The sequence below is a fragment of the Peromyscus maniculatus genome, chromosome 3 (genome assembly GCF_049852395.1).
Source record: "Peromyscus maniculatus bairdii isolate BWxNUB_F1_BW_parent chromosome 3, HU_Pman_BW_mat_3.1, whole genome shotgun sequence".
Lineage (NCBI taxonomy): Eukaryota > Metazoa > Chordata > Mammalia > Rodentia > Cricetidae > Peromyscus > Peromyscus maniculatus.
In genome coordinates, this window is record NC_134854.1 from 65,146,720 (window position 1) to 65,174,358 (window position 27,639).

General features: G+C 45.5%; 1 protein-coding gene across 6 annotated transcripts in view; it reads right to left on the reverse strand.

Annotated features, from left to right (window-relative positions):
• Window positions 1-209: 209 nt before the first annotated feature.
• Znf777 (zinc finger protein 777) overlaps window positions 210-27,639 on the reverse strand; it is a 29,724-nt gene continuing 2,294 nt past the window's right edge. For 3 of the 6 annotated variants that reach the window (XM_076566618.1, XM_076566615.1, XM_076566613.1), the window contains 5 exons: window positions 24,914-25,771; window positions 23,662-23,788; window positions 19,401-19,514; window positions 6,100-6,351; window positions 210-1,809 (listed from right to left, as the gene is read on the reverse strand). In XM_076566618.1, the coding sequence (XP_076422733.1) occupies window positions 635-1,809; window positions 6,100-6,351; window positions 19,401-19,514; window positions 23,662-23,788; window positions 24,914-25,756 (2,511 nt within the window). In that variant the 5' untranslated portion in view covers window positions 25,757-25,771 and the 3' untranslated portion in view covers window positions 210-634. The remainder of the gene's footprint in view (window positions 1,810-6,099; window positions 6,352-19,400; window positions 19,515-23,661; window positions 23,789-24,913; window positions 25,772-27,639) is intronic. The other 3 variants (XM_076566617.1, XM_076566616.1, XM_076566614.1) reach the window with 1 other exon arrangement.

A 27,639-nucleotide genomic window follows, 5' to 3' on the forward strand; every position in this document is an offset into this window, starting at 1 on the left:
CCGTGCACTTTCCCTTCAGTCCCTCGGGTTGCTCGGCTTTGTTGCCCCTCCTCTGGAGTATAGTCAGGGTACCTGCTTCTCCTTCTCACGGCATGGACAGCGAGTTTTGAGAAAGGAAATCTGTTAGCTGATACTAGGCACATGTCCCTCGGGCCACTTCAGCCCTTCCCCTTACAAACTAAACAAGAACAGCAAACAGGAAACGCTCGTCTTTTAAAAATTACTCTATTATTATCAAATAGAACCACAGTATCCAAAAGGTAATCAGACAGTTCTATCCCTGACTAAATGGCCCTGCATCGCGCCTGTGAGTGGCTGGCAGCCAAATCACTGCCCCCGTGCAGATTGTTTTCATCCATTTTATTGTCAAGGAAATTAACAGCCTGAAGGGGTTCCCCAGGCCCAAGCGCTCCCCCCTGGGGCCCTGGGGAAGCAGGCAACAAGCGACCTGGTCTCACTACCCCCTCCTGGGGAGAAGGGACAGGAGGGGAGGAGGGTTCACAGCAGAAGGGCTTGGGGCGCCCCGTTCCCGCCCACTGGGCTCAGCCTGGGGGCAGCCGAGGCACCTGTCCCAGGGGCCTTAGACCCTTGCACCTGGCTGCTCATCTGGCCGGGGCAGGGGCGGGGCGCATGCTCACTCGCCCGTGTGGGTCCGCAGGTGGTACTTGAGCGACTGCTTGTAGCGGAAGCACTTGGCGCAGTGCGTGCAGGGGTAGGGCCGCTCGCCCGTGTGCGCTCGCTGGTGCTCCAGCAGGTGGTGCTTCTGCGTGAAGCGCTTGCCACACTCGGCACAGTGGTAGGGCCGCTCACCCGTGTGGATGCGCCGGTGTTCCAGCAGGTGGTGCTTCCGGATGAAGCTTTTGCCGCATTCCGGGCACGCGTGCGGCCGTTCGCGTGAGTGCACGCGGCAGTGGTTGGTGAGCTTAGATTTTTCGCTGAAGCTCTTCTCGCACTCCGGGCACTTGAAGGGCCGTTCACCGGTGTGAGTCCGCTGGTGGCGCAGCAGATGCGATGGGCGGCTGAAGCTCTTGCCACACAGGCTGCAAATGAAGGAGACCTCGTGCTTGCCCGCATGCACACGCTGGTGGATCACCAGGCTGATGTGCAAGCGGAAGCTCTTCTTGCATTCCGGACAAGTGTAGGGCCTCTCCCCGGTATGTGTGATCTGGTGCTTGGTCAGGCTTGACTTGTGGCTGAAGCTGCTGTCACACTCAGGGCATTTGTAGGGCTTGGGGCCACCACCACTGCCTGAGCTGGGTGACTTGGGACGCGGCTTGAGTGAGTGCTTGGGATTGAAGGCTGACCCGCGCTCGGGGGAGCCGTAGCCACTGCGCGCCCGATGGATGCGCTGGTGTAGCGTGAGCTGCTGCTTGTGGCGGAAGCTGATCTCACACTCGGCACACTCATAGGGCCCCTCCTTGATGTGGTTGCGCTGGTGGATGATGAGGTTAATCTTCAGCCGGAAGCTCTTGCCGCACTCCATGCAAGTGAAGGGCCGCTCGCCACGTCGGTTCCGCTGCTGCTGGCTGGAGGTCCCGCGGCTCTCCCCCAGGTGCCGCTCACCATGCCCATGAGAATGCCCATGAATGCTGGGCACCAGCCTCTTCACTGATGGGTTGCCCAGCTGCAGGGGTGGGGGGCTCTCCTCGCCCTCGGGGGACATCTCCCCAGGCAGGGGGGTCTGGTACATACTGGCCTCGTACCTCCCGGATAGCGGCCCAAGGGGTTGCAAGTGCTGTGGCAGGTCGTCGTCATCCTCCTCTTCCTCGTCCTCCTCTTGCTCCTCAGTCTTTATCACGATCCCCTCTGCTCCAAGGTTAGAAAGCAAGAGTTTAGCTATTATCTAGAACCCTGACCCTGGATAAGTACAAGGTTCCATCCTCACCGACAGACTTTGTGCTACACATGTGTGTACACACACACACACACACACACACACACACACACACACACACACACACACAGATATATACATATATTGATCCAAATTTCTCCTTTTGGGAAAATCTAGTTCCCTGTCCCATGATTCCTACCTTCAGATGAGCAGTCGTGAAACCCAGAGCTTAACAGGGCTCTTGAGGAAGCAGAGGAGATGGCTATTTGGTGCCCTGGTGCTCAGGATAGGAAGCTGCTGGAGGGTCAGTCCTCAGAGGGAAAGAAACCAGTCCCAAGAACCATTACACTGTGCCTGAGCTTGTGTTCATGAACTCAAGTCTGGGGGCCAGCAAAGTTCCACTGTTCCTGCTGCAAGCCGCAGGAAAACATAATGGAATTCAGCCACAATCACAAAAGCTACTACCTGGAAAAGTCAAGGACTTTTCTGAAGGTCAAGCCGTGGCTGAAGAAGTCTTGGTGCTATTTTAGCTTTTGTCTCTATGTTAGCTGGTTCCTACAGTGATTTTCTTGTAATGCTATGCGTGCTTCCAAGAACTCCTAACAATGTATTTATCTAAAATACCTATCAAGCATCCAAGGCCAAACAATCTCCTGAACTAAGGTAACACCCTTGTGGAAACGACGCATGTTCCCTAGGTCAGGTGGATAGCTTTTTTCTTGTGCAACCTGAGACCCTCCTTTTCTATTACTAACATCATAGACTCCTAACTTCTTACCTAACCACTTCTAGGAATGTAGACTGAGCACATAAATTCCCTTTTTGATATATTAACTGATCAATTAGTTCTCAGTTGACCTCCTCCTTTACCACTCCCCTTCTGGATTGTAAAAGAAAGCCTGGTGGTCACTGCCTGGGGAAAACTCTTACCTGCCTTTATGACCCTGTAAGAATTCAAGCCTGGTGACCTTGCTCTGCCAGAGGACTGCTATTGCTTGGGTTTATAACTGGATTTCTGAGAGACTTGGGGAGAACTGAGAGAATAAGGAGACTGAGAGGAGGAGAGAGAGGGGAAAAAAGAGAATGGAAGAACTAGATGGGTGAGAACTGGAGAGGAACAAACTGAGATGGGGAAGAACTAGATTGAAGGGCTAGAAGAGAGTACCAGAGGAACAAGATGGGGAAGAGCCAGATGGGGAAGAACAAGATGAGAGAGAAGGAGATGGGAGAGGAGCTAAGATGGGTAAGAACGAGATGGATGAGAACCCAGATGGGGCAGAACTAAGATGAGAGAATTAAGTTAGAACTTAGAGGGGACAGCAGATAAATGCAGAGAAAAGTCAGGCAAGAAAGGAGCTAGGCACAAGAGCAGAATAGAAGCTGTGTAGAGAGAGAACTATCACAGAATAATAAAGTGTATGGACTAAGGAGTTTCGTGTACATAGATTCATTTCATATCATCAAAGATTAAATTATCAGCTGGTTGTAGATTCTTCCTGGACCCTGGGAGGGGACTATCTTCCCGGACCCCCATAGTCCCCGATACTTTTCTTTTGGAGCTAGTATCTGCAGCGGTCTCAATGGGCACTGATTCATAACTTTCTTCTTCTCTGTCTTCAGACAGTTCTTCCTCCCTGAGCCCACCTGTTTCTCATCATACCTTCATTGACTCTCCTCCATTAACTCCTCCCTCCTTCTCAGTCTCCATGTCTTCTTTTGTGATCCTGACTTTCATTCTCCCACCTCCATTAATTCCACCCTCCTTCTCAGTCTCTATGTCTTCTTTTGTGATCCTGACTTGTGAGTGACATTTAATACTAACTGAGCTCCTCTCTGGTGGGATTCAGGCTCTGGTTTTCTGGGGGAACCCAGGGAACTACAGATGCAGGTCTCACTGTGCAGCCAGAACAAGGTGTTCTGAAAACACCAGCCTCACAGCTTCCTTCAGGCTCCAGAGGGCAGTGCCCCGCAATGCCCAACTGGTGGAGTCCCCTTACCTCCAACCTTGGCTTGTCCCTATAGGATCTAAAAAAAGCCAGGTTCAGCCGGGCGGTGGTGGCGCACGCCTTTAATCCCAGCACTCGGGAGGCAGAGGCAGGCGGATCTTTGTGAGTTCGAGGCCAGCCTGGGCTACCAAGTGAGTTCCAGGAAAGGCGCAAAGCTACACAGAGAAACCCTGTCTCGAAAAAACCAAAAAAAAAAAAAAAAGCCAGGTTCTATGGGGGCCCCTGAGAACCTAAGAACATCTCACTCATTCGAATTCTCCAGGTGCTTTTGTAGTCCGACCTTTGGCATTTCCTAACCAGTTTTAATTGGAGAGGTTTTTTGGTTTGCTTTTGAGACAGGGTCTCTCTATGTAGTCCTGGATGCCTTGAACTCAAGAGTTTACCTGTCCCTGCCTCTTAAGGATTAAAGGTGTGTGCTACCATGCTCAGATTTTTTTTTTTGAGAACATAATTACAACATTTCTTCCCTTTCTTTCCTCTCTCCACACCCTCCCATTTACCCCTCCTTGTTCTCTTTCCAAATTCATGGCCTCCTTTTTAGATGTTATTACACACACACACTCGTAAACATAGCCCACCATACATACATGCATGCATGCATACATACATACATACATAATACACACACACACACACACACACACACACACACACACACACACACACATTCCTAAGTATAATCTACTCAGTCTGCATAATGTTATTTGCATATATATTTTCTGGGATGACCTTTGGTGTACCAGATTTTGTTATTATCTTTTAAGTGTGTATCTATGTGTGGGTATTGGATCCCACTGGAGCTGGAATTGCAGGCAATTTTGAGTTGCCCAAAATGAATGCTGGGAACTGTCCTCTTAACCACTGAGTTATGTCTCCAGTCTAGTTTTTGAATTCTAACAAAATCTTTGTAGAACATTTTATGCCTGTCTTTTGTACCTGAGCATAGCATGACCCTTTGGGGGGTGAATGACCCTTTTACAGGGGGCGCCTAAGACTACTGGAAAACACAGATATATATGATACATAACAGTAGCAAAACTACACTATATTGTATGGCTGGGGTCCCCACAGTGTGAAGGACTGTACTAAAGGGTCACAGAGTTGGAAGGTTGAGAACCACTGCCCTGAAGCTTGTAACCTGCAGTGTTTCATGAGTATGCTGAGTGAACCTCCACACCTGGCCTCTGTGCACTTACTTAAATCTAAGGAATTAGGTCCTGACCACTTGACCAGGGACACCATGAGATTTTTATTAATTGAGAATATGCAAATTACAGCCAGATGTGGTGGTTCATGCTTGCACTCTCAGCACTTGGAAGGTTGAAGCAGGAGGAATCAAAAATAAGGCTAATCTAAACTACAAGTGGAAGCCCTCAGTCTCAAAAACAAACAAATAAAAACACAAAAAGGCAACCAAACAGTGGGGCACCAGAAAAGCTGTCAGGAAGGACACTCCAGGGTCATCACTGAATGCCCCTGCTACAATATAGCACTCCTGGGGAGTGAGGACACGGGATTATGTAGTTACAGGCACTGTGACTAGTCGACCAGAGAAGGACAGGAGTCTCTCAGTCTCCCTCTCTCTTTAGAGCTTAAAAGGAAAACCCCAGGGCAGGCAAGCTGTAAATCTCAGCAGCTGCTCAGAGGAGACTGGAGAAAGGAAGGAAAAAGCTATGCTGTGTGAGTTAGGCTGGCATGGAGGTCAGAGAGGCGCTCTAGACAAAGAGGAAAGAGAAAGCACACTCAGGCTCTGGCCAGCACCAGGGGTGGGGGATGAGGGGGGTAGGGGAGATGGATAGGAAAGGAAAGAGAAGAGTTAACCCTTTCTAGGTTAGGACTCAGAATGGCAGGCAGAGCCAGCAGACCCTTGTATTGGCTCACAAGGACTACCCACAGTTGTTTTTAAAACATGCTTTTCTTGCAGAGTGTGTTGGCACACGATTTCATTCCTAGCACCAAGAGGCTAGCCTGGGCTACTTAGTGAGACTCTTGGCTCAGAGACAGACACCAACACCCAAATAAAACCACCAAACTCCAAAGTCACAACGATGCTGAGATGAATGAGAAGGAAGTTGGAACTCTGCCACTACCTGGGTGACCTGGGACATGTTTCTGTCCTCATCTGCCTTTGAGTTCTTGTTTGAGCCAATCTTGGGCAGAACAACTTCTTTCCTAGGCTGGGAGGTTTTATTAGGACCACTTGTGAGGAGACAGGGCCCTCCCTCTGCACCCCCGCCCCCACCCCGCCCCGGAACTTACCCGTGCAGCTCCTCTGCTGCACCAGCATCTGCTTGAGCTCGCTGAACTCACTGGAGCCTTCGGTGGACTCCTCCAGTGTGTTCTCTGGCTCCTGCATGTCCAGGTCTGGCTGCTCTCCACACGGGTCACCCAGCTCTGAGTCCTGGAAGCCATGCTCCTCCACTTGTCCCATCAGCGGCTCTGGCGTCTCCAGTCCTTCTGAGCCCTCATCGTTGGTCTGCACCTCGATCTTAATCACGATGCCATCGTGTGCTGAGGAAGGTGAGGACACACAGAGCCGTCATGCCACCTCCCCAGGTTTCTACAGTCCTAGCATTTACATTCCAACAGGTCTTTTTAAAGAGACCCTAAAAAATACAATAGAGTTAATGGTGAGCAGAAAGAATTTTCTGGACACTTTGTAGTCTTGAATGCTAATACAAATTGGAGTCAAGTTATAATCGATTAAAAATTTATTCTCTATAAATCCTAAGTTGTTTAGAAAATTATTTCACAGCCAAAACCCAGTTTCCCTCTTGCTGGTCCATTCATGCACCGAGGATCATAAAAAGGTGTCTCCTCACTTCTCAATCTGACCGGTTCTTACAGACTCCCAGAAGGCCCTTCTCTTGGCCCGCGTAATTTCCCACACAAGTATAACTGTGAGAGGGGTGTTTGGGTTTTGTCTGTTTTTAGTTAGACAGACTCCATCAGATAAAGGGCTGTAACATTTGTGTTTTCTTGCATAGATCTATATTAATTTCAGATGGGCTTTATAGATGTAGCATCATTCTACACAAATGGGAGCATAATACCCATTTTTGCTCTTTTTTTTTTTTAAAGATTTATTTTGTATTATTTATTATGTATACAGAAGAGGGTGCCAGATCTTATTACAGATGGTTGTGAGCCACTATGTGGTTGCTGGGAATTGAACTCAGGACCTCTGGAAGAGCAGCCAGTGCTCTTAACCTCTGAGCCATCTCTCCAGCCTCCATTTTTGCTTTTCAGTGCAGTCTTTTTTTCCTATTAATTTCCTTTCTCCTCTCATTTCATCATTACAAAGATAACTCCTGTAATTAGCTATGATTGCCTCTATGCTTATATAGTTACATTCATATCAATATACATACATTAATTTTATTCTTGGGTCACTGTTGGAATTAAAATAAAACAGCCTCTTTTTCTCCTCTGTGATCAACTATCTTGTAGAAATTCCTTCAAGCTGATTTTCCACAGTGCTAAATAGTCTTTTAAACGATTCATATATCCCATCCTGTGGCACATACTGTAATTTAGCAAGTTATTCCCCAATGGAAAAAACACTTTTTGTCCTTATCTTTTGCTACAGTAAACAACACTATAACAAACATCTGTTTATATCCCCAATTACAAAATAGTTGTTTCATTTCTATGGGACCACAGCATCCAAAGATGAAACAATGTTAATTTTGGCGGATCAACCAGATTGCTTCTCAGTAAGGCAATGGAAGCTCATCCTTCACTAGGCTGTGGAAGAGAACCTCTCCCCACATGCCGCCAGCCACATTTGCATTTGCTCATTTTCCTCAAGTAAAGTACAAAGTGGCAACTTTGATTCTACTTCTTTTCTGTTGTTGCTTCATTTTGTTTTTGTTTTCTGAAACAAGGTCTCACCCTGTAGCCCTGGCCGGTCTGGAAATCACTCTGTAGCCCAGGCTGGCCTGGAACTCCGATCTGCCTGCCTCTGCCTCCCAGTGCTGGGACTAAAGGCGCTAACATTAAAGGGCACTGACAGCCAGGCTGATTTAACATTAAAGAGCACCGACAGCCCCGCTGATTCTGCTTCTTGGATGGGGAGGTTTAGATATGGTTTCCTTTTTCTATTGGTCCTTTAAAGTGATTTCGTGTAGGGAGTACCACCTAGTTCTAATTATTTTTAGATATAAGTTAGTGATGTATCCTAGTCTGAGGGGCGGAGGCAGGAGGATCAGGAGTTGAGTTAAAGCAGGGAGATGGTGGCACACACCTTTAATCCCACTCCGGGAGGCAGAGGCAGGCGAATCTCTCTGAGTTCGAGGCCAGCCTGGGCTACAGAGTGAGTTCCAGGAAAGGCGCAAAGCTACACAGAGAAACCCTGTCTCGGAGAGGAGAAGAAAAAAAAAGGCTATAAAAAAGAAAAAAAAAAAAGTTGAGTTAAGGGCTGCACGTGCTCTTAAGTGCTGAGCTGTCTCTCTAGCTCCTATTTCTCATTTCTGAGAGAGGCTCACGCTCAATTTTCCAGACTGTCTTTGAACTCACTCCATCCCAGTCAGGTCTTGAATTTGTAATTTTCCTGCCTCAGCCTCCCAAACTTCCAGTCCTGGTGGTCTGTGTATCTTTTGAGTATCCTCTAAAGGAGTGTTTCTCAACCTTCCTAAAGCTGTGACCCTTTAATACAGTTCCTCATGTTATGGTGACCCCAACCATAACATTTTTTGTTGCTACTTCATAACTCTAAGTTTGCTACTGTTATGAATTGCAATGTAAATATTTTGTAGAGGTTTGCTCCTGAGAACCACGGTTCTAAAGACTCACATGCAGTCAGTTTGGCTCCTATGTCATGGTATTGGGGGGCGGGCTTTAAAAGATGGGTAGATTGGGGGCATTGCTCTTGTGAAGGCAGTGATGCTGGCTAAGAACAAGTCCTGGGTTTCTCTCTCTCTCATCTCCAGGATGCCATCTGCTGTGCTATGATGGAGCCAGAAGGACTCCTAAGAGAAATGAGGTGTTGGCGACAGGCTCTCGGCAGCCAAAACTGTAAGCTAAACACACTTGCTTTCTTTTCCAGTGTCAGGATCTCACTTTTCAGCTCAGGCTGGTTTGGAACTTATAGTACAGCCTAGGCAGATCTCAAATTAGCGTTGCAGGCAAGGATGACTTTGAACTCTAATTTTCCCAACCTCTACCTCCTAGTGAATGAGATTATAGATACACATCACAATGTCTACAACAAAATTGTTTTCTGTATAAATTCCCAATTTTAGGGTAGTTTGTTGGAGCAATACGAAACCGATTAACCTCACCCCTTCTCCAGCCTCTCCTCCCTCCTTTAACCATGTCCACACTCTCTCCTTATGCTGCCTGTCTTCATTCCGGGGGCCTCACGAATTGTGCCTCTTTATCCTGCCTCGAGTCCATAGTAAGTCATTACAGGCCCTCCAGAAACACGACTTCCCTAACCTGCATAAACTCCTGAAAGTAGTTTATTTGTCTACTCCCTAAAAGAAAATTTCAAAACAGTCTCTTTGCACCTTTTTGAATAAACCTATAGGTAAGCAGGGTCACTGCTATGATTGACCACTTGGGAGGCTGAGGCAGGATTGTCACAGCTGGAGACCAGTCTGGGATACAGTGAGACTGTCTAAAAATATACCCCATTCCTCTTCACCGTGAGCCTGTTTCCAATCCCACTTTGCCCATGGAATGTTATCCTAATAGAATGCGCTTTCATGCTTAGGAGCCTTTTGATGATCACCTCATCTGCCACAAAAAATGTTCCTATAAATTGAAAGATAATCTTGCTTTCATCTCTAATAGTCACAAGGCTGGACATGTTCATTTCTTCCTTGTTGAAGTTATCCTTAGCAACAATTATGCAGAATGATAAACAGTTATCCAGCATGGAAAATAAAAAACTTTGAAAACAAATCTTTTATAAGGGTAAGTAGGAATTTTCCTTAATTAGTTCACTTACTAGAGAATGAACACATGTTATTACTGTATAATTAGACAGATCAGAATCAGGTCTATTCTGTTTTTCACTTTTTAAAGACACAGGTATGGGTGGGTTGGAAAATCTCAGGTGGAAAATGTCACTTGATTCTTTGAACTTACTCTAAATTACATGTTACAAAAAGCATGGGGTTAACACATCATCAAAAAGTGTTCTTAGCCCAGCAGTGGTGGCGCACGCCTTTAATCCCAGCACTTGGGAGGCAGAACTAGGCAGATCTCTGTCAGTTCGAGGCCAGCCTGGTCTACAGAGTGAGTTCCAGGACAGGCACCAAAACTACACAGAGAAACCCTGTCTCAAAAAAACAAAAAAACAAAACAAAACAAAAATGTTCTTAATGGCCATTGGCTGACAATTATGTTCTTTTAATTTTGTTATAAAGCTAAACCTAACGTGCAGTAGGGCTGTCATACAGGCCCAGGAGCAATGCCCTTCTGCACACACCTTCCACCAGTTTGGATCATTTGGGTGGTGACAGGGGGTTCAACTCAGAAATGCTCCATGTAAGACTGGGACAGGCGGGGGGGGGGGTGCCCTCTCATTTCTTGTGGTCCTTGAGATGGAACCTGGGATCTCATGCAAGCCAGACATGTCTATTTTTGTTTAAGGTATTGTACTTATGTAGCTTGTTTAATTATGTAAAGTTTTAGTCCTTCAAAGCTATTTAGGATAATAAAGAAATACAGGTCAATAGTCACCCATAACTATCAAAAAAAATATATCATGTTAGATATATTTTCAATGTCATACATAGATATATTTAGATAGATAGGTGATCTTCAAATACTTTAAAGTTCTACAGAATATGGCATTTAAGATGTTTTAATAACATAAGGTTTTTTTTGACAGTGAGACACGCCTGATGCCAGCAGCACCAATTTACTCCAAAGAAGATGATGGGCACTGAAGAAACTCCATATGGAGTTTGCTTTCTTTGTGGCAAAAGCTAGCCACTGGGCAAAGAAACTGCCCTTGCCTCAATTGCTGACAGTATACTGTCCAAACTAGACCAGCAGGATGCAAAAGAAAGCAACTGCCAAACTTTGCCAAGACAAGGTAGGACAGTCCTTCAAAACGCCCTGCTTCTCAGAAATGCCTGTCAGATATACTAGGCCTGTAGGCCAGGGTTGGATGCCTCAGCATTACAAAAGAATTTTGGGTGATTGTCCAGGCAGCCAGATGTCCCTGTCATTAGGTAACATCACATCTTTCTGGGGTCTTTGATGGAGTTAAAGACTAAATAATTAAACTTATAGTTTTCCTTAGTTATGATAAAAAGTAAATTAGATATAAAACTTTAAACTCATAAAGATAAGATACATAATGGGGTATTTTCTCTGATTTTGCCAAATACAAATGGACTGGATATTGTGAATATGATTCTTACTTGATAAATATTTTTGTTGTATATAGTTTTACTATGTTAAAGTTAAAGCCTTCCTTTTTAATTAAACAAAAAGGGGAAAATGCTGTGGAATAATCTGTTTGTACACTGTGAATATGCATTGCTACCATTGTTAATAAAGAGCTGACTAGTCAATAGCTAGCCGGGAAGAGGTTAGGCAGGAGAGCCAAACTGAGAGGATGCTGGGAGGAAGAAGGGTGGAGTCACAAGCCAGGTGAAGAAGCAGCAGATGAATATGACGTCATGAAAAAGTACTGCTATGTGGTAGAGCATAGATAAAAAATATAGGTTAATTTAAGATGTAAGGGCTAGTTAGTAACAAGTCTAAGCTATCTACCAAGCATTTATAATTAATAAGTTCCTGTGTGGTTATTTGGGGAACTGGCTGGCCAGACAGAGCTGACTGGCAGGGCAGAAAACCCCACCCACAGGTTCTCTCTTTAAACCACATGTGGGCTCAAGGATTAAGCTGCCAGTGTTCTTGCCCACTGAGCCATATTTTGGTCCCTGTGAGTCATTTTGGAAGTATTTTTGCAGCTTGTTTGTATTTGGTTACAAGATCTTCATTTAATCTGTGATTCTATGTTCTGGCTAGCTGAGACTAGCTGTGTAGACCTGGGCTGGCCTCACCATTGTGGAGACCTTCCTGCCTCTGTGTCTCAACTATTGGGATGATAAGCATGTATCACTGCACCTGGCTGAAACTCTGTCATTTTTAATCTCTGTAATCACTTTTCGTAAAGACTGTTATGAAATGGGAAAAACTCTATCCTACAAATTGATTTTGAATATATAAAGGGTAGTTTTTTTTTTTTTTTTTTGAGACAGGGTTTCTCTGTGTAGCTTTGCACCTTTCCTGGAACTCACTCTGTAGACCATGCTGACCTCAAACTCACAGAGATCCACCTGCCTCTGCTTCCTGTGCTGGGGATTAAAGGTGTGCACCACCACCGCCCAGCTTTTTTTTTTTTTTTTTTTGGTTTTTCGAGACCGGGTTTCTCTGTGTAGCTTTGCACCTTTCCTGGAACTCGCCTTTCCTGGAACTCGCTTTGGAGACCAGGCTGGCCTCAAACTCACAGAGATCTGCCTGCCTCTGCCTCCCGAGTGCTGGGATTAAAGGTGTGCGCCACCACCACCCGGCACCACCACCCAGCTTTAAAGGGTTACTTTTTGTTTGAGCTGAGGATCGAACCCAGGGCCTAGCTATACTACTAAACTAAATCCCCAACCCTAAAGGGTTACTTGTTAATGGAGCTTATGCAGTGTTATATTTGGAGAGGCTTAGTTAAAAAAAAAAAAAACAACAATTGTTTACTTTAGCATTTTTTGTTTGTTTTGTTCTCTAGGGCAAAAAGTTGTTTTAAGTTTCCAATGTTTTCAGGGTTAGCCCCAGCCCTTTTCTACCTGCCTCTGCCACCCGAGTGCTGGGATTAAAGGTGTGCACCACCAGGCCCTGCTCCTCTTTTTACTTTTGAGATAGCTGCTCACAAAGCTGTCCAGCTGGGCCTGTGAACTTTGGATCCAACTCTCTCATCTTCCTAATTAGCAGACATTATAGGCTTTTACCAGCTTTTAGGAAGCCCAAAGGCCTACGTTCTATGTTCACAGTATTTACTGAATAAAATGGCCCAATATTTCTGTAGTTGATGATGTGAAACTCAGACACCATAAAGAAAATGACCAATTCATCTCAATAAATAAAAACTTAAAGTGGTTATACCAACACAAATATAAATATTAAATACAAAAATACTCCCCAAATTAGGGAAATATTTTCATAGATAGGACAGACAATATCTTTGGTTTGTTTGGCTTTTGAGAGAGAGGTCTCACTATGCAGTCCAGCCCGAGACTCCCAGAGACCTGCCTGCTTCAGCCTCTCACTGCTGGGTTAGGAGTTTGTCCAGTTTCCACCTCTTAGTTTGTAAACAGCCACAACCAAGAATATCTCTGATATTTAAAATGTCTTTAGAGCAGCACTTGGGAGGTGGAGGAGGTAGGACCAGGAGTTCAAGGCCAGCCTGGGGCTCCATGAAACCCTGTCAACACTAACAAAATGCTTTTAGAAATCAATAATGAAAAGAAATAATTTCAAAGAGGAAAAGGAGTACAAGACAGCTCACAGAATCAGACACAAAGGCGAAACTTTATGTACATCACTCTGCGGAGAATTGAAGAAGGGCATCAAAATACTGTTTATAGCAGCGGTTCTCAACTTAGGGGCCTTGGTCAAACCACTCTTTCAGAGGGGTCACATATCAGATAGCCTGTGTATCAGGTATTTACATTATGATTCATAACAGAGCAAAATTACAGTTATGAAGTAGCAACAAAATAATGTCATGGTTGGGGTCACCACAACACGAGGAACTGTATTAAAGTGTCGAAGCATCATGAAGGTGGAGAACCACTGGCTTATACCCACAGCTCCTGCAAGTCATGCAAAGATAAAAACTGACTTCTGGACAGGGTGTATGGCATCACTTTCATACTTAGATGAAAGCAGACAGACCGAGGTAGTAGTTGAAGGGCATTTGCCAATATCTATTAAACGTTTAAGTGGGCATATCCTTTGACCTAGAAAATCCATTTCTAAAAGTTTCAGGCTATTGCAGAGATGTACTTATAAGAGTCTTTACTGATGCACTAAAACTTGTGAGCCTCCTAAATGCGTATCAACAGGAGAGTATGCAAATAAATTATGAACATTAGAATCTGCTATTAAAAGTAATCTCGATTTAAATACTAAGACACATGCTAATCTTCCTGCCTCTGCCTTCTGACTGCTGGAACTGAAGGTGTAAACTACTCTGCCTGAGTCAGATACTTTACCAAAAAAAGCTGGAAGTAATCTGCATCTGTATTATTTGAACTTGTTTTACAGTAGAATGCACTTACTATAATTTACAACAATGTGTAAGCGTATCACAGAACACTGGAAAGAATAAAAAGGTGACTTAAGATTTTACTCTTGGGGTTGGGAATTTAGCTCAGTGGTAGAGCGCTTGCCTAGCAAGCACAAGGCCCTGGGTTCAGTCCTCAGCTCCCAAAAAAATAAAATAAATAAATAAAATAAAAATAAAAATAAATAAATTAATTAATTAAAAAAAAGATTTTACTCTTACCATCCCACCCCAACTTGCCTTTTCTTTTGAGAACCACTGGTATAAACAGTATCTGGATGCTCTTCAGTTCTCAGAAGACTGATGTGCATACAGTCTCTCTCACCTTTGTGTCTGATTTTGCTAACTGTCCTATAGACAGGGCCTCGGGTAGCCCAGCCTGTCCTCAAACTCACTTTGTAGCCAGGGATTCCAAGGATCCCTGTTTCTCACCTCATGACTGGACTCCTAAAAACACACCTGTATGGGCACTTCTTGAGCTGGTTAGACAGGACCATTCCCTCCAAACCTCTTGCCAGCCCCGAAACGTCCCATGGTTTCGGTGAGCCTGATGTGGAGCCACAGCTGGCGAGCTCGTGTTTGCAGCTGGCTGTTTCCCCTGAGGTGATCACCTTTTCTTTGCTTTGCTCACTGTTAATGGCCTCACAGTCAGCTCCAAATTCTCCTCAGGTCCCAAGCTATGTAATTCTATTCTCGCAGCATTCATACACATGTAGCATTTATTTAGTTTCATCTACTTGTAAAAATTCTAGAACCTTTTAGTGTACCCAGGATCTTTTACAGCTTCCCACCTTGTCCTCAGTTTTCTCTCCCATCTCTTCCTTTCTTTTTTTTTTTTTTTAATTTGTTGGAGGTAGTGGCAGGAGGGTCTGTGAGTTTGAGGACAGCCTGGTCTACACAGCGAGCACTAGGACAGCCAAGTCTACACAGAGACCTTGTTTCAAACAAAACAGACAGACAACAACAATAAAAGAGCATTTTTTTTTTTTCTTGCAGAGGACCTGGGTTCAATTCCCAGCCACCATATGGTGGCTCAAACTGTCAATAACTCCAGTTTCAGGGGACCCATTGCCCTCTTCTGACCTCCATGTACACTAGGCATGCATGTGGGGTGCACAGATTTACATTCAAGTAAAATACTCATAAAGTAAATAAAAATTATGCTAGGGAGATGGCTCAGTGGTTAAAGTGTTTGCTATATAAGCAACCACTCTGGATCCCCAGAACCTATGTAAAAACTGGTGGGGCACAGTGGCCCACCTATAATCCCAGTATAAGGAAGGCAGAGACAGGAATATCTGAACTAGCCATATCAGTGAGCTCTGGGTTCAACTGAGAGACCCTGCCTCAATACATACGGTGGAGGGCAATTGAGGAAGACTCTTTAAAACAAAACAAAACAAAAGATTTACGGGGGCTGGAGAGATGGCTCAGAGGTTAAGAGCACTGGCTGCTGCTCTTCCAGAGGACCTGAGTTCAGTTTTCAGCAACCACATGGTGGCTCAGGACCATCTAAAATAAGATCTGGTGCCCTCTTCTGGCATGCAGGCACATATGCAGGTGGAACACTGTGTGTACATAGTAAATAAATAAACCTTAAAAAAAAAAAAAAGATTTACTTATTACGTATAATATATTCTGTCTGCATGTATCCCTACAGGCCAGAAGAGGGCACAAGATGTCAGTATAGATGGTTGTGAGCCACCATGTGGTTACTGGGGATTTGAACTCAGGACCTCTGGAAGAACAGCCAGTGCTTCTTACCTCTGAGCCATCTCTCCAGCCCAAGGAAGACTCTTGACATCATACACAGACATAGGAACCTGCACACACATGAACCCTTACACATACATATGTATGCACACTACACACACACACATACATAAAACAATTAAGATAAAACAAGACTTGTGTTCCTTCTGATTAACAGATTCCAGATCCCCAAATCTGCCAAGAGTCGGGGTTCTGCAATGACAGTTTGTACTTTTCAGACCAATCTAATCCTGTCGATACCATCAATACCTAATGTCCAAATGTCCCAATGTCCAACACCAACTGTCTTTAGTTCAGAACTCTGCTTCTAAGCTCCAGACTCTATTCAGCAGCTTTCTCCTCAGTGTCTTGCTGGGACATGTTCAAAAGTGAATTTTTATTATTTCTCTTCATCCAGGCCTCATTGAGTTAGAGGTTAGGAATCATCCTTTGCACCCTCCACTCCCCTTACTCACACCTACCAGTTGCTAAGTTTTTCTTGGTCAACAGCTAATACATATCTTGCAAATAGCCACTGTTCCCACTGGGCTGTGCTAAGGGCTCTACGTACGGCTATCTCCCAGCTTCCAGTATCTTCCCTTCAATTAGTTCTCCTAGGAGCAAGGAATCTAGTTGTTATTTAGGTCTCTACTAAAATTTCGTTGTTCCAAGATTTGTCTTCTTTATTAAATGTTTTTACTGTACTTGTGTGTTGTGTACAGGTTCATGTGAAGGCCAGAGGACTTGTTGGAGATGTTTTCTCCTTCTATCATGGGTATCCTGGGGATTGAACTCAGATGCTCAGGCTTGGCAGCAAACACCTTGACCTGTTGAGACATCGTGCCAGTCTGTATGATGCCTTTTCTGACCCCCCAAACTCAGCAAAATCTTCTGCTTTGTCTTGCTTCTTTGGCTGCTTCTTGTCACAGCTGTATTATAGGATATGACTGTGGTCTTTCTGTTTTGTTTTAAAGATCTATATTACTTATGTGTACACCTGTGTACACAACGTGGTATGTCATGTGCATATACCACGTTCATGAACAACTAGAGGAGGCCAGATGGCAGTGAATCCCCTAGGGCTGAAATAACAGGCAGTTGTGAACCATCTGATGTGGGTGCTGGGAACTGAACGTGGTCCTCTGTAAGAGCTGTACATGATAATGGCTGAGTCATCTCTCCAGTCCAGTGACTGTTTTCACATAGTGTAGATGTGGTTGCTAAAACTGGTCTTCCTACTGGTGTCGGCCTAAGTGAGAGCAAGGACCTCTTGGGTACCCAGCTATGAACAAAGTACCTGATATAAAAAAAATCTGATGAGCTAAATAATAAACAAACAAGTGAATCTTATGGTATAAAAATTCTTCATAATATGATGTCAGAGGCGACAGAAAGTGTACCATGTTATGATATACGTAGTATGTTTTAAACTATATTTTAGATTCTGTTCAATGTTAGACTCTCTCAAACGACCTTATTAGGTTAAATGTATTAATATTTTTAAAATGTTTAAAACAGGGGCTAAAGAGATGGCTCGGTGGTTAATAGCACTGACTGCTCTTCCAGAGGACCCAGGTTCAATTCCCAACACCCACATGACAGCTTACAATGGTCTGTAACTCCACTTCCAGAGGACCAATGCACATAAAATATAAAAATTTAAAAAAATGTTTAAGACAAATGAGAATTCACATTTCTGCCATGCCTTCTGGTTTGTTTTGCATTTGCAGGCTGTGAGTACACAGGGAAGGGAACAAATGGATGGACACACAGACGGATGACATGGACACAACTAATCTGAGTACTTCCAGCTAAGTGCAAATATCTGATTTTTCTCTGGATCTCTTAGTGACCCAAAGCACTGAATGAATTTACTGAGACAGCTCATAAAATTGTCATTCTTGATACATGTGGAACTAAGAAAGTTCTCAGTTTTCTAGATGCCCCTGCTTGGTCTACCTTTGGATCTGGTTGAGGGTCGCTCTGCCATCTTCTTGCTAGGGAGAAGACACTGGGCAGATTACCCAGGTTTGTGGAAGGGCAGACACCAACAGTTTCTCCAGTAGCAATTGTCTTTAACTAACTATTCCATGTCACCTGCCCTCCCCACTGATGTCAGCTCCAAGGGCTGGGAAGGAGACGTGCGAATCTCTCCACAAGGCCACTGTTTCTGCAGCTCAGGCCCTGGACATGTGTGCCAGACTAAACCCAGCTCAGCGCAAAGTGGGCCAGGTCATTTGTCTTTCTCACTCGAACCCTATTCAATGGGAGGCCCATCTGGGATGCAGATGGCAAAAGGAGACAGGGAAAGAGGTGGATGCTACCAGTGCGGCCCCTGGCCTCAAGACCAGTGGGGGCAGCAGCCATATTTCAGGGTTTGGCCACGCAGCATCTCTGCCAATTCTTGCTTTAAGCCTCCCTGCCTGAGTTCTTCCACACAGAATCTCTCTATTCCCACCCAATTCTTGTTTTCAGATTTTCCTCTAACCAAAGTGTATCCCTAGACCAACCCCTCAACCTCATCTACTTTCAAATTCATCTATTTTTATCTGTGGTACTGAGTTGGGGCAAGCCTCACCCCTCCATCTGATGCTGGGCATCGAGTGCATGGGCCAGGCAGCCATGGCCTGACCCCTCTGAGATTGGGAGCCCAGACAAACCTTCCCCGCCTTGGGTTGTTTCTGAGCTAATGCAGTCTTCAAATCAATGGCACTAATCATAACAAAGCTGTCTGTTGGTCACCAACAGTTCCCCAGCAGGATACTCTCCCTTCTGCAGTCAATAGGACCCCCAGTGCTGTTCTAGTCGTCGCCTTTTTTTCTTTCTTTCATTTTTTTTGAGACAGGGTTTTCCTGTATTGCTAGCTCTGCCTGTCCTGTAACTCACTCTGTAGCCCAGGCTGGCCTCGAACCCAGAGATCTACCTGCCTCTGCCTCCCTAGTGCTGGGATTAAAGGCATGTGCCACCACTGCCTGGCTGATGTTGTTATGCTTGATTGTTACATTCACCACCAAGGACAAGGGGATGTTTCTACTGCAAATCTGAGGCAAGTGACTCAAGTCCAAAGGAAAATCCCAAGCACAGCCTACAAAACTGATGCACCAGGATACCACTCACAGTGAATGTATGTAGGCTACAGCCTAGTGAAGTCCACGCCTGCCCTCTATTAAGGCAGAGACATGCCCTTCTGTGGGAAATCTAGGAGGTATGAGCATAACACAGGAATGCCTTCTCTATGATTCTTCCTGCAAAAAGTATGACAAGAATGGGTCATGTCAAAAAAACAAAAAACAAAAAACAAACAAAACAAAAAACCTCCAAGACAATGAACTCTATGCATTCCTACTTATCAGCTACCTGTGCTACTGGTATCCCAAGAGAACATCTACCTGCAGGCCTCCTCCTTCTTATACAGCTTGCTCAGGTCCTGTCTTGACTGTGGCACTCTAGACTGGAGCTACTGAAAGACCCAGGATGCAGGGCCCTGGGACATCCATTTGCCACTCACCAGCACTGGGGTCTGTGGGCGTCTCACCCTCCTCAGAGTCCTCTTGCTCCTGCATGGCTGGCCTTTCTCCACGCTCCATCTGTGACATGAGGTCTGGTTTGGATATTGCATAGTCTGGGCAGAAGGAAGGAAAGAAAATATTCTGTGGTATGAGGTGGTACTGTATGCTGTAAAGGTGTTATCTGTGGGGATGTGACTGGAACAGCCCCTCTGCCAGGGACTGCAATGCTGGGATATAAACAGGAAGTATTCAGCCTCCTTCTTCAGGACCCGTGTGCACACGTGTCTCACGCTGCTCACAGGGAATGAAGCTTGCCCAGGAGCTTCAGACAAAACTGAAATTGGATGAAGTAAAAACTAATCCTGATAAAGTATAAAATTCATAAAACAAAATACTGATAGAGTGAGTTCCTCGTATGAAAAGGGCTGCCAGTCGTGATGGCTCATGCCTCTAATACCAGCACTTGGGAGCTGGAGACAGAACTGCTGTGAGTCTGATGGCGGCTGGGCCACAGAGGGAGATCCTGTTCCAAAACCACAGAATAAGAGGCCAGATGTGGTGGCACACACCCTTATTCTCAGCACTGGGGAGACAGAGGTAGGCAGATTTCTGTGGATTCAAGGTCAACCTGGGCTACACTGTGAATTTCAGGCAGGCCAAGGATACATAGTGAGAGCCTGTCTCCGACAGAAAAAGAAAGAAGTTTGGCAGGCATGTAGCTCGGTGGTAGAACATGTGCCTAACATGTATGAGACCCTAAGTCCAATCTTCAATACTCCTCAAGAAGTTTAAAATTATTTTGAAATAAAAGGATGAAGAAACATGGAAGAAATATTAGAAACATAGATATTACCACATATAGCAAATGGTTAATATTCATAATTATATAGAAGCAACCTTTATAATCAGTGAAAATAAGGGCAGAAGTATGAATAGGTAATTCACAGGAGACATACAAATGACCAGCAATTATATAAAAAAAGATGCACAAGTTCACTAATCATCAAAGAAATACATTCAAATAAAAATAGTATCATTTTTTTCATCTATCCAAGGGACAAATATTTGCCTATATTAAGTACTTGGAATAGAGAAGGATCAGGTGTTCAAGGTCAGAACATCTGAGGCTAGTCTGGGTTACATGATCTTGTCTCAGAAAACAAAACAAAACATGACAGAGATTCAAAACAACAGAAGAAACCAGGGTGTGGAGAAATGGCATTCTCATGTGCTGCTGCAGACAAGACACTGGTTCCTCGTCAGAGGCTCCTCGGTAGAGCATCCTCTACCCCACAGGCCACTTCACATCTGCACTTCCAATCACTGGGTCACTGCACACATGCACAGGGCCGTTTCTCACAACAGCAGTGAGAGACAGAGGCACCGTGGCCCAGCCGCAGCACAGTCAAAAGCCAGAGTTCAGAGGCCCAGAGAGGGCTCAGGGCTTAAGAGCACTTGCTCTTGCAGAAGACCGCGGTTAGGTACCCAGCACCCACATGGCGGCTCACAAATCACCTGTAACTCTAGTTCTAGGGGACTGAATGCCTTCTTCTGGTCTCCATGGACACCAGGCATGCATGTGGTACATATGCTAACATGCAGGAAAAACACTCATACATATTTTTTTAAAAAAGCCGAAGTTCACCTGGAAACTGTACTTTCTTTCCAAGGATTGTGGCCTACAGGTGCGATAAGGAAAGCTGTCTAATATGAGGTCGCCTCTGTGCAAACTCCACACTCCATGTGTAATGGGGCACACACTGTGCATATGTTTACACACGCACAGAAAAGATGAAAGGACAGGATCTAAAGGGGGCCTGGTGGCCTCCTCTGTGGGTTAGTGGTTGCTCTTTATTATGTAATTGTAAATTGTTAACTTTTTATAATTGTGTCTGTATTTTAAAAAACACAAATTTTTAAGAAGAGTAATGTTAGCCTATGGAAAAGTATGTCTAAAATTACCTATTTTAGCATGAATCAAAGTTTGTTTTTTAAAAAAGGATTTTTTTTTTTTAAACTTAAACGTTTTTGAGATTTTTACTTTATGTCTACAGGCATTTTTGCCTAAATGTATGTCTGTCCACCACTGTGTACAGTGCTTATAGAGGCAAGAGGGCATGAGATTCTTTGGGACTGAAGTTACAAATGGTTGTGAGCTACCATCTGGGTGCTGGGAACCAAATCCAGATCCTCTGGAAGAGCAGCCAATGCTTTTAAATGCTGAGCGCTCTCTCCAATCCCATATTCATTCATTCATTCATTCATTCATTCATTCATTCATTCATTCATTCATTCATTCATATTTTACATGTGTTAGTGTTTGCCTGCATGCCTGCATGTGCATCACCTGTGTGCCTCATACCCACAGAGACCATAGGAGGGTACTGGAGTTACAGATAGTTGCCATGTGGGTGCTGGGAACCAAACTGAGGTCTTCTGCAAGAGCAGCAAGTGCCCTTAACTGCTGAGGCATCTCTAGCACCCAAATCCAAGTTTCTGTCCAACAGTGTACTCAACATTCACACCTTTCTCTCTCGTACTTGTGTTTCAGGGAGGCGGGGTATGCAGGTGTGCTCACCTGTGTGCACACATGGAAGCCAGAGTTGTACATCAGGTGCCTGCTCTTTACTCTCCCTCCTCATTTGCTGAGATAGGATCTCTCACTGACCCTGAATCTGTTTTGACCAGACAGGCTACACAGTAAAGCTCCAGGCACCTCCAGCTGTAACTGGATTACAGACACACACCACTGTGCTGGCCTTTATGTGAGTGGTGGCGATCTTAACTCAGGTTTCCTATGCTTCATAGCAAGCTCTTTATCCACTGAGACCCTCAGCTTTTTCTTTTATCTATGTCAAAAAATCCTACACATGAGAGAAAAGGATACATACAGAAAGAAAGTCCATCTTTCCATTTTTTTTGTCCTTTCATGTTTTTAATGAAAACAAGAATCAACAGACCTTGGTATAAAACAGTCTTCTATGAGACTGTGACTTCCTAATGGGGACCAGGACCCTGGGGCCATCTGGCCTTAGTAGCGACAGTGTCCAGCTGTGTGAGTAAGAAAACTAGATCTCTAATCCTGTCCTCAGTCCCTCACTACTGTTATTCCTAGAAGCATTTCACACCCTGCTGACACACAGTAGGCCCTCAGTACATCTGTATTCCTCCAGTTACTTTCCTCTTACTAATAATTCACTAGATAATGAATTTCATAAGCAGGATGCAGGGGGAAATGCTGTATGGTGGCCCACCAACGTCTAGCCAGCTTTCCCCTGCAGCCCAAGCGCCCTATAGTCTCTACGAATAGATTGTTCCAGCTTGTTCCATATTAACATACAAGAGTATGTGGGAAGTTTGTTTTTTGTTTGTTTTTTTCATTTATATCACTCTTTTTAAAAGAAAAAACTATCTTATTTTTAATTACATATGTATGTATGTTTATGTACATGTGATTCCAGGTGCCTACAAAGTTCAGAAGAGAAGTGTTGGATCCTCTGAAGCTGGGGTTACAGGCAGTTGTAGGCTACCTGATGTGTGTGCTGGGAACTTTTAACCACTGAGCAATCTCTAGCCCATTTGTGGTACTGTTTGGAGGGCCAGGAGATGGTACAGTTGTTAAAGTACCTGCTCTGTACGAATGGGAACCCGGCTTTGATCCCCAGCACCCAGCACACTAGGTGCAGTGGTGACCATCTGTGACCCTAGTGCTGGCTGGAGAGGAGAGGGAGGGGAAGGGAGCAGGTAGGTCCCAGACGCACTCTGGCCAGCCAGCCTAGTCAGGTGAACTAGTTCAGTGACAGGCCTCACCTCAAAACACTAACGAGGAGAACAGAGGAAACATTTGACATCGACCTCTGGCCTCCACACACACACACACAGGTATGCACCACACTGGGTACACACACAACGGGTAAGATTCTAGTGTGGTAGTGCATGTCTATAATCTCAACACCAGGAAGTGGAGGCAGCAGGACTGGGAATTCAGGGTCAGCCTGGGCTAAACTCTCGACAGTAAGATCCTGTTAAACCCATCATGTGCATGGCAGTGCCTTTCTATAACCCCAGCACTAGGGAGCCAGAGGCTGGAGGATCTCAGTGAGCTTGAGGCCAGCACAGTCTACACAGCAAGTTCTAGGCCAGCCAGGGGAGCCCTACCTCAAAACAAAACAACACATACACACAAAACCAAACCCAAACAAGTACCTCCACCAATCAACCAAATAAAACCGAAACCAAACCAAATGTTTGCCTACTTACCCATGGAGACCAGAGACTCATAGTTGCCCCTCATTACATTCTTGTAGAGCTCCTTCTGCCACTCGGAGAGGTTTCCCCATTCCTGCTCCGAGAAATGGACGGCAACATCATCAAATGTGACAGGGACCTGAAACCAAGCAACCGGGTTAGCAAGGCCCAAAGAGCTAACACCACACAGACTGTTCAACCCAACCTCCTTCCTAAGGACCGGAGAGGGAAGGCCTTCCTCCCCTGCACTTGCTCAGGGGGCTTTCCTAAAAACCGGCTGAAATCTGGCCACATTCCTGGCCAAGGGGTGGAGGACTCATCTTGCCCAGGCCCTTCCTACTTTAAAACATGTAGCACCAGTAGCAGCAGGGAACAGGCTGGAAATGCACTCTTAGGCCTCACCCTGGACCTTCAGAGACCAGTACGCCTTTAGTGAGACCCTAGAAGTCTAATGTACAACAGACTCCAAGAGGTGTTAGCTTACAGACTCAGTCTGGAACAAAAAGAAACAAAAAGGTTCTTTAGAACCTTCTGGAAAATAAGATTAAAGCCTGTTTCTTAGTTCCTTAAGGATACATCCTGAAATGAGTTTTATTGGCATTAAAGATTTATAAGTAAATTGAAAAAAAAAGTTAGACAGTACAAAACCTCTAACAGTTAAACTATATTCTTCTCCCTGTCCAGTCTGATGGTAAACCATTAAGCACTGTTCATTGGTACAATTGTCCCTTGGTACCTGCAAAGGATTGGTTCCAGAATCTCAGGATACCAAAGTCTGCAGATGCTGAAGTCTTTATATATAATGGCACAGTATCTGCATAAAAACTATAAAAAAACTCCAGCACTTTAAATCACCCCTTGATGGCATGCGATGCTGCCTCAATGTGAATGCTGGGTACAGCTGTTATAATCTATCATTCAGGGGACAGCTAGAAAAACGCGTGCATGTTCAGGGCAGACGTATTAACCCAGAGTGGGCAGAAATCAGCATGCGGAACCAGAGCGTGTGAGGGCAGACTGACAGGAGGACAGGCTCACACACTGTCTCAGGCTCCGGGAAGGGCTTGATGGACTCCTTTCTAAGTGGACTTATACACCAATCTGTGCTTTTAACAACAGCAGAAATAATTTGCTCTTGGTGAAGTAATACTGGACGTCAGATCCTTACTTCTTGTTTTTCCTTTTCTTTCAACTGAACTAAATCCCTAGGCCGTGTTCCCCTGTAGACGGTTTCCTTGGGAAGACCCCAGTGGAGTGCGTGTACCTTGGGAACTTCTCCATTGCTGCCTGGGGGCAGCCGCAGGATCCAGAAATTCCTGTTTTTCAGCAGATTCTCCATGTTCTCCAGCCGACGCTGCAGCAGCCCGTACTCCTGCAGCAGGGTCCCCAGCACAACCCACTTGCTCTCCAGATGGTTTGCAAACTCCACAGCCGTTCTCTCGCAGTCTGCTATCTTCTTCTCATTCGTCCCTGTCCTTCCCTCCAGGGTCAGTAGCCGCATGGCCTGGGCCTCCAGTTTCCTCTCCACCGCTTGGACGGCAGCCCACACAGCCAAGCGAGTGATCTCTGCGGTGGGCAGTGGCTGTTCCTTCTGGGCTGTAGAAGAGGTATGGAAGGGGGTGTCCTTTTGCAAAGTGGGACTTTGGAGCAGGGCATCCATGTCAGTCTCGGGAACTGTGGGGGACAGAGTCAGCGAGTCTTTCTCAGGAACTTCAGGAGAGTGGGGTGGAGCTTCCTGATGGTGGGTGGAGTGGGAAAGGAGAGGGGTCCCCTGACCAGCAGCTGAAGGAGAGTACTGGGTTTCTTCTTGGGAAGCCAGGGATCCCTGGTGGTGTGCGTCTTGCTCAGAGGTGGCAGGATACAGGAGTGAAGGTCCCTTCTGGAGAACATGTGACATCTGGCCAGAAGTCTCTTGCTTCGGAGTACTGTCGGACTGGGGCAGGGCACCTTGCCGAGGGGCAGTGGGAGACAAAGAAGGAATTTCTTTGGGGGGAAGAACACAAGAAGGGAACACAGTTTCTCTGGGGAGTCCAGCAGGGGCCTGATGCACAGACTCTTTGTGTGGACCCCTGGAGAATGATAGAGGTGATGAATGTCCGTCCTCCATGTCCAGCTGCTGGACCTGTGTTCAAGGAGAGAAGGAAAGACAGCATTGAAGGTCACAGTCTCCAGCTGGCTAAACAAATCCAAGAGACAAGCACTCATGCTAAAAGGCCCTCAGTTTTTGTAACAATAAGACACATTCCAAGGAAGCACATTTCTTCTGATAGTGGCACTGATGTAGACATCAATGACAAAGCTATTAGGAACAACGCATAAGAGATGGCTCTGCCACCTTCTGTTTTCCACAGAGCCATCTTTCCCTCCACAACACGCTTCAGACATGATGAATGGTGTGCAGGAGGGGAAGGGTACCGGGAAGAACTCAGCTCGTGGCTCCATCAATACCTACTGCTGCCCTTTCCACCACAGCCTGCTCCTGTGACTGCTGCCCTTGTCTGTCTGCAAAGCTCTGCAGAGCTGGATGGGCTTGGGGCATGGCGACTGGCTTCTGCTCCAAGTAAAGGACACGGAGACGTGGCGACGGTAACGCGGGCAACTCAGCCTCCTAGGACCCTCCGTTTCCTAGGCCGAGGGTCCACCGGGGCAGGCGTACACTGCTGGGCCCCCTCACTGTGGTTCTTGAGGTAGGGCTAAGGGGGAAGGCAGGCCTGCAGTGACTGACACCAGGCAGGCGTCACACTAGTTTTGAGAGTGTGGTAAGAGTGGGGGACCACAGGCAGAATAAAGGTAAGTTTCCTTCTGGCACTCTGATCCCCATCTTGCCACATCCATGTTAAAATCTTGAACCACTAGGGATGTGAAGCCATGCTCTTCTGTGGGTGCCTCGTTCACTTACCTAGCCATTCAATACCTTTACTGGATCTAAATGGAATTTTTCTAACCATTTTTGTTCTTTTCTTCATAATATTCCTTCAAAGAACCTGTTCAGCTTCTATGTTCTCTGTAAGAGTGTTCTGTAAGGTACTTAAAACTTGCTTTCTTCACTTGAAAATTAGCATATCCCTTGTGACCAGTCTTATAGTATATGCTCAGTAAATGCCTGTCCAATGAGTCAACTGTATACTGATAGTTAAAGAGATCATCCAGGTAAGTGATGGAGGTTCCTTTCGCCATCTTTTAGACCTGTCTAAACCCACGCCATGCCTTCCACAGCTGTCTTTCTTACATCTGCTCACTGATTCACGCACAGATAACTTCACTAAAGCAGCATTCTACTTTTAAGCCAAGGACTGAAGACTTTGAGACCTTGTCCAGCAAAGATCTTTGAGAAAGCATGATCCATAGCTCTGTTATATGGGAGCTCATTAGCCGAGTAAATATTTAGGATTTATTATGTGACATAAACTGTGTCAGAGCATTTTAAAGGATCATCTCACGTGCACCTCACAAAACCTGATGAAATAGGCACTACTAGTACCATCCACCTTTAGCCTATGAAAACCCTGGAAACAGGAGAGGCTGCATGTGCCTTGCCTCAGGTCACATAGACTGCAGGCTGCAGAGTCTATAGGTGACCTCCAGGCCTCAATTATAGACAGAGGAAGCTGACAGGTGTGAGACAAGGCAGAGGCTTGGTGATTTAACAGACCTGTGGGAGGCTTACCACATGCAATCATGTTGGAATAGAAGGTCCTGTCCCTAAAGACATCCCCGATTATGGTGGTGTTAAGAGCCCCTAGAAAGCCCATCGCAGGGGATGAGTTCTCCTCAAAATACACACAGATGCCTAATTCTGCAAACACCGAGAGTTCAAAGACCCCTTAACTCTCAACCCTTCACTGTTGAGTTGGTAGCAAGACTCCACAGCTCCCTTAGGTGGAAGCCCTCTCGCGGGGTAAAGGCACGACAGAGCCAACACAATGGGTGCATTAAGACTGTCTACCTGTGGGGTATTTGCCTACAATTAGTAGGAAGAAGGAAAAAACA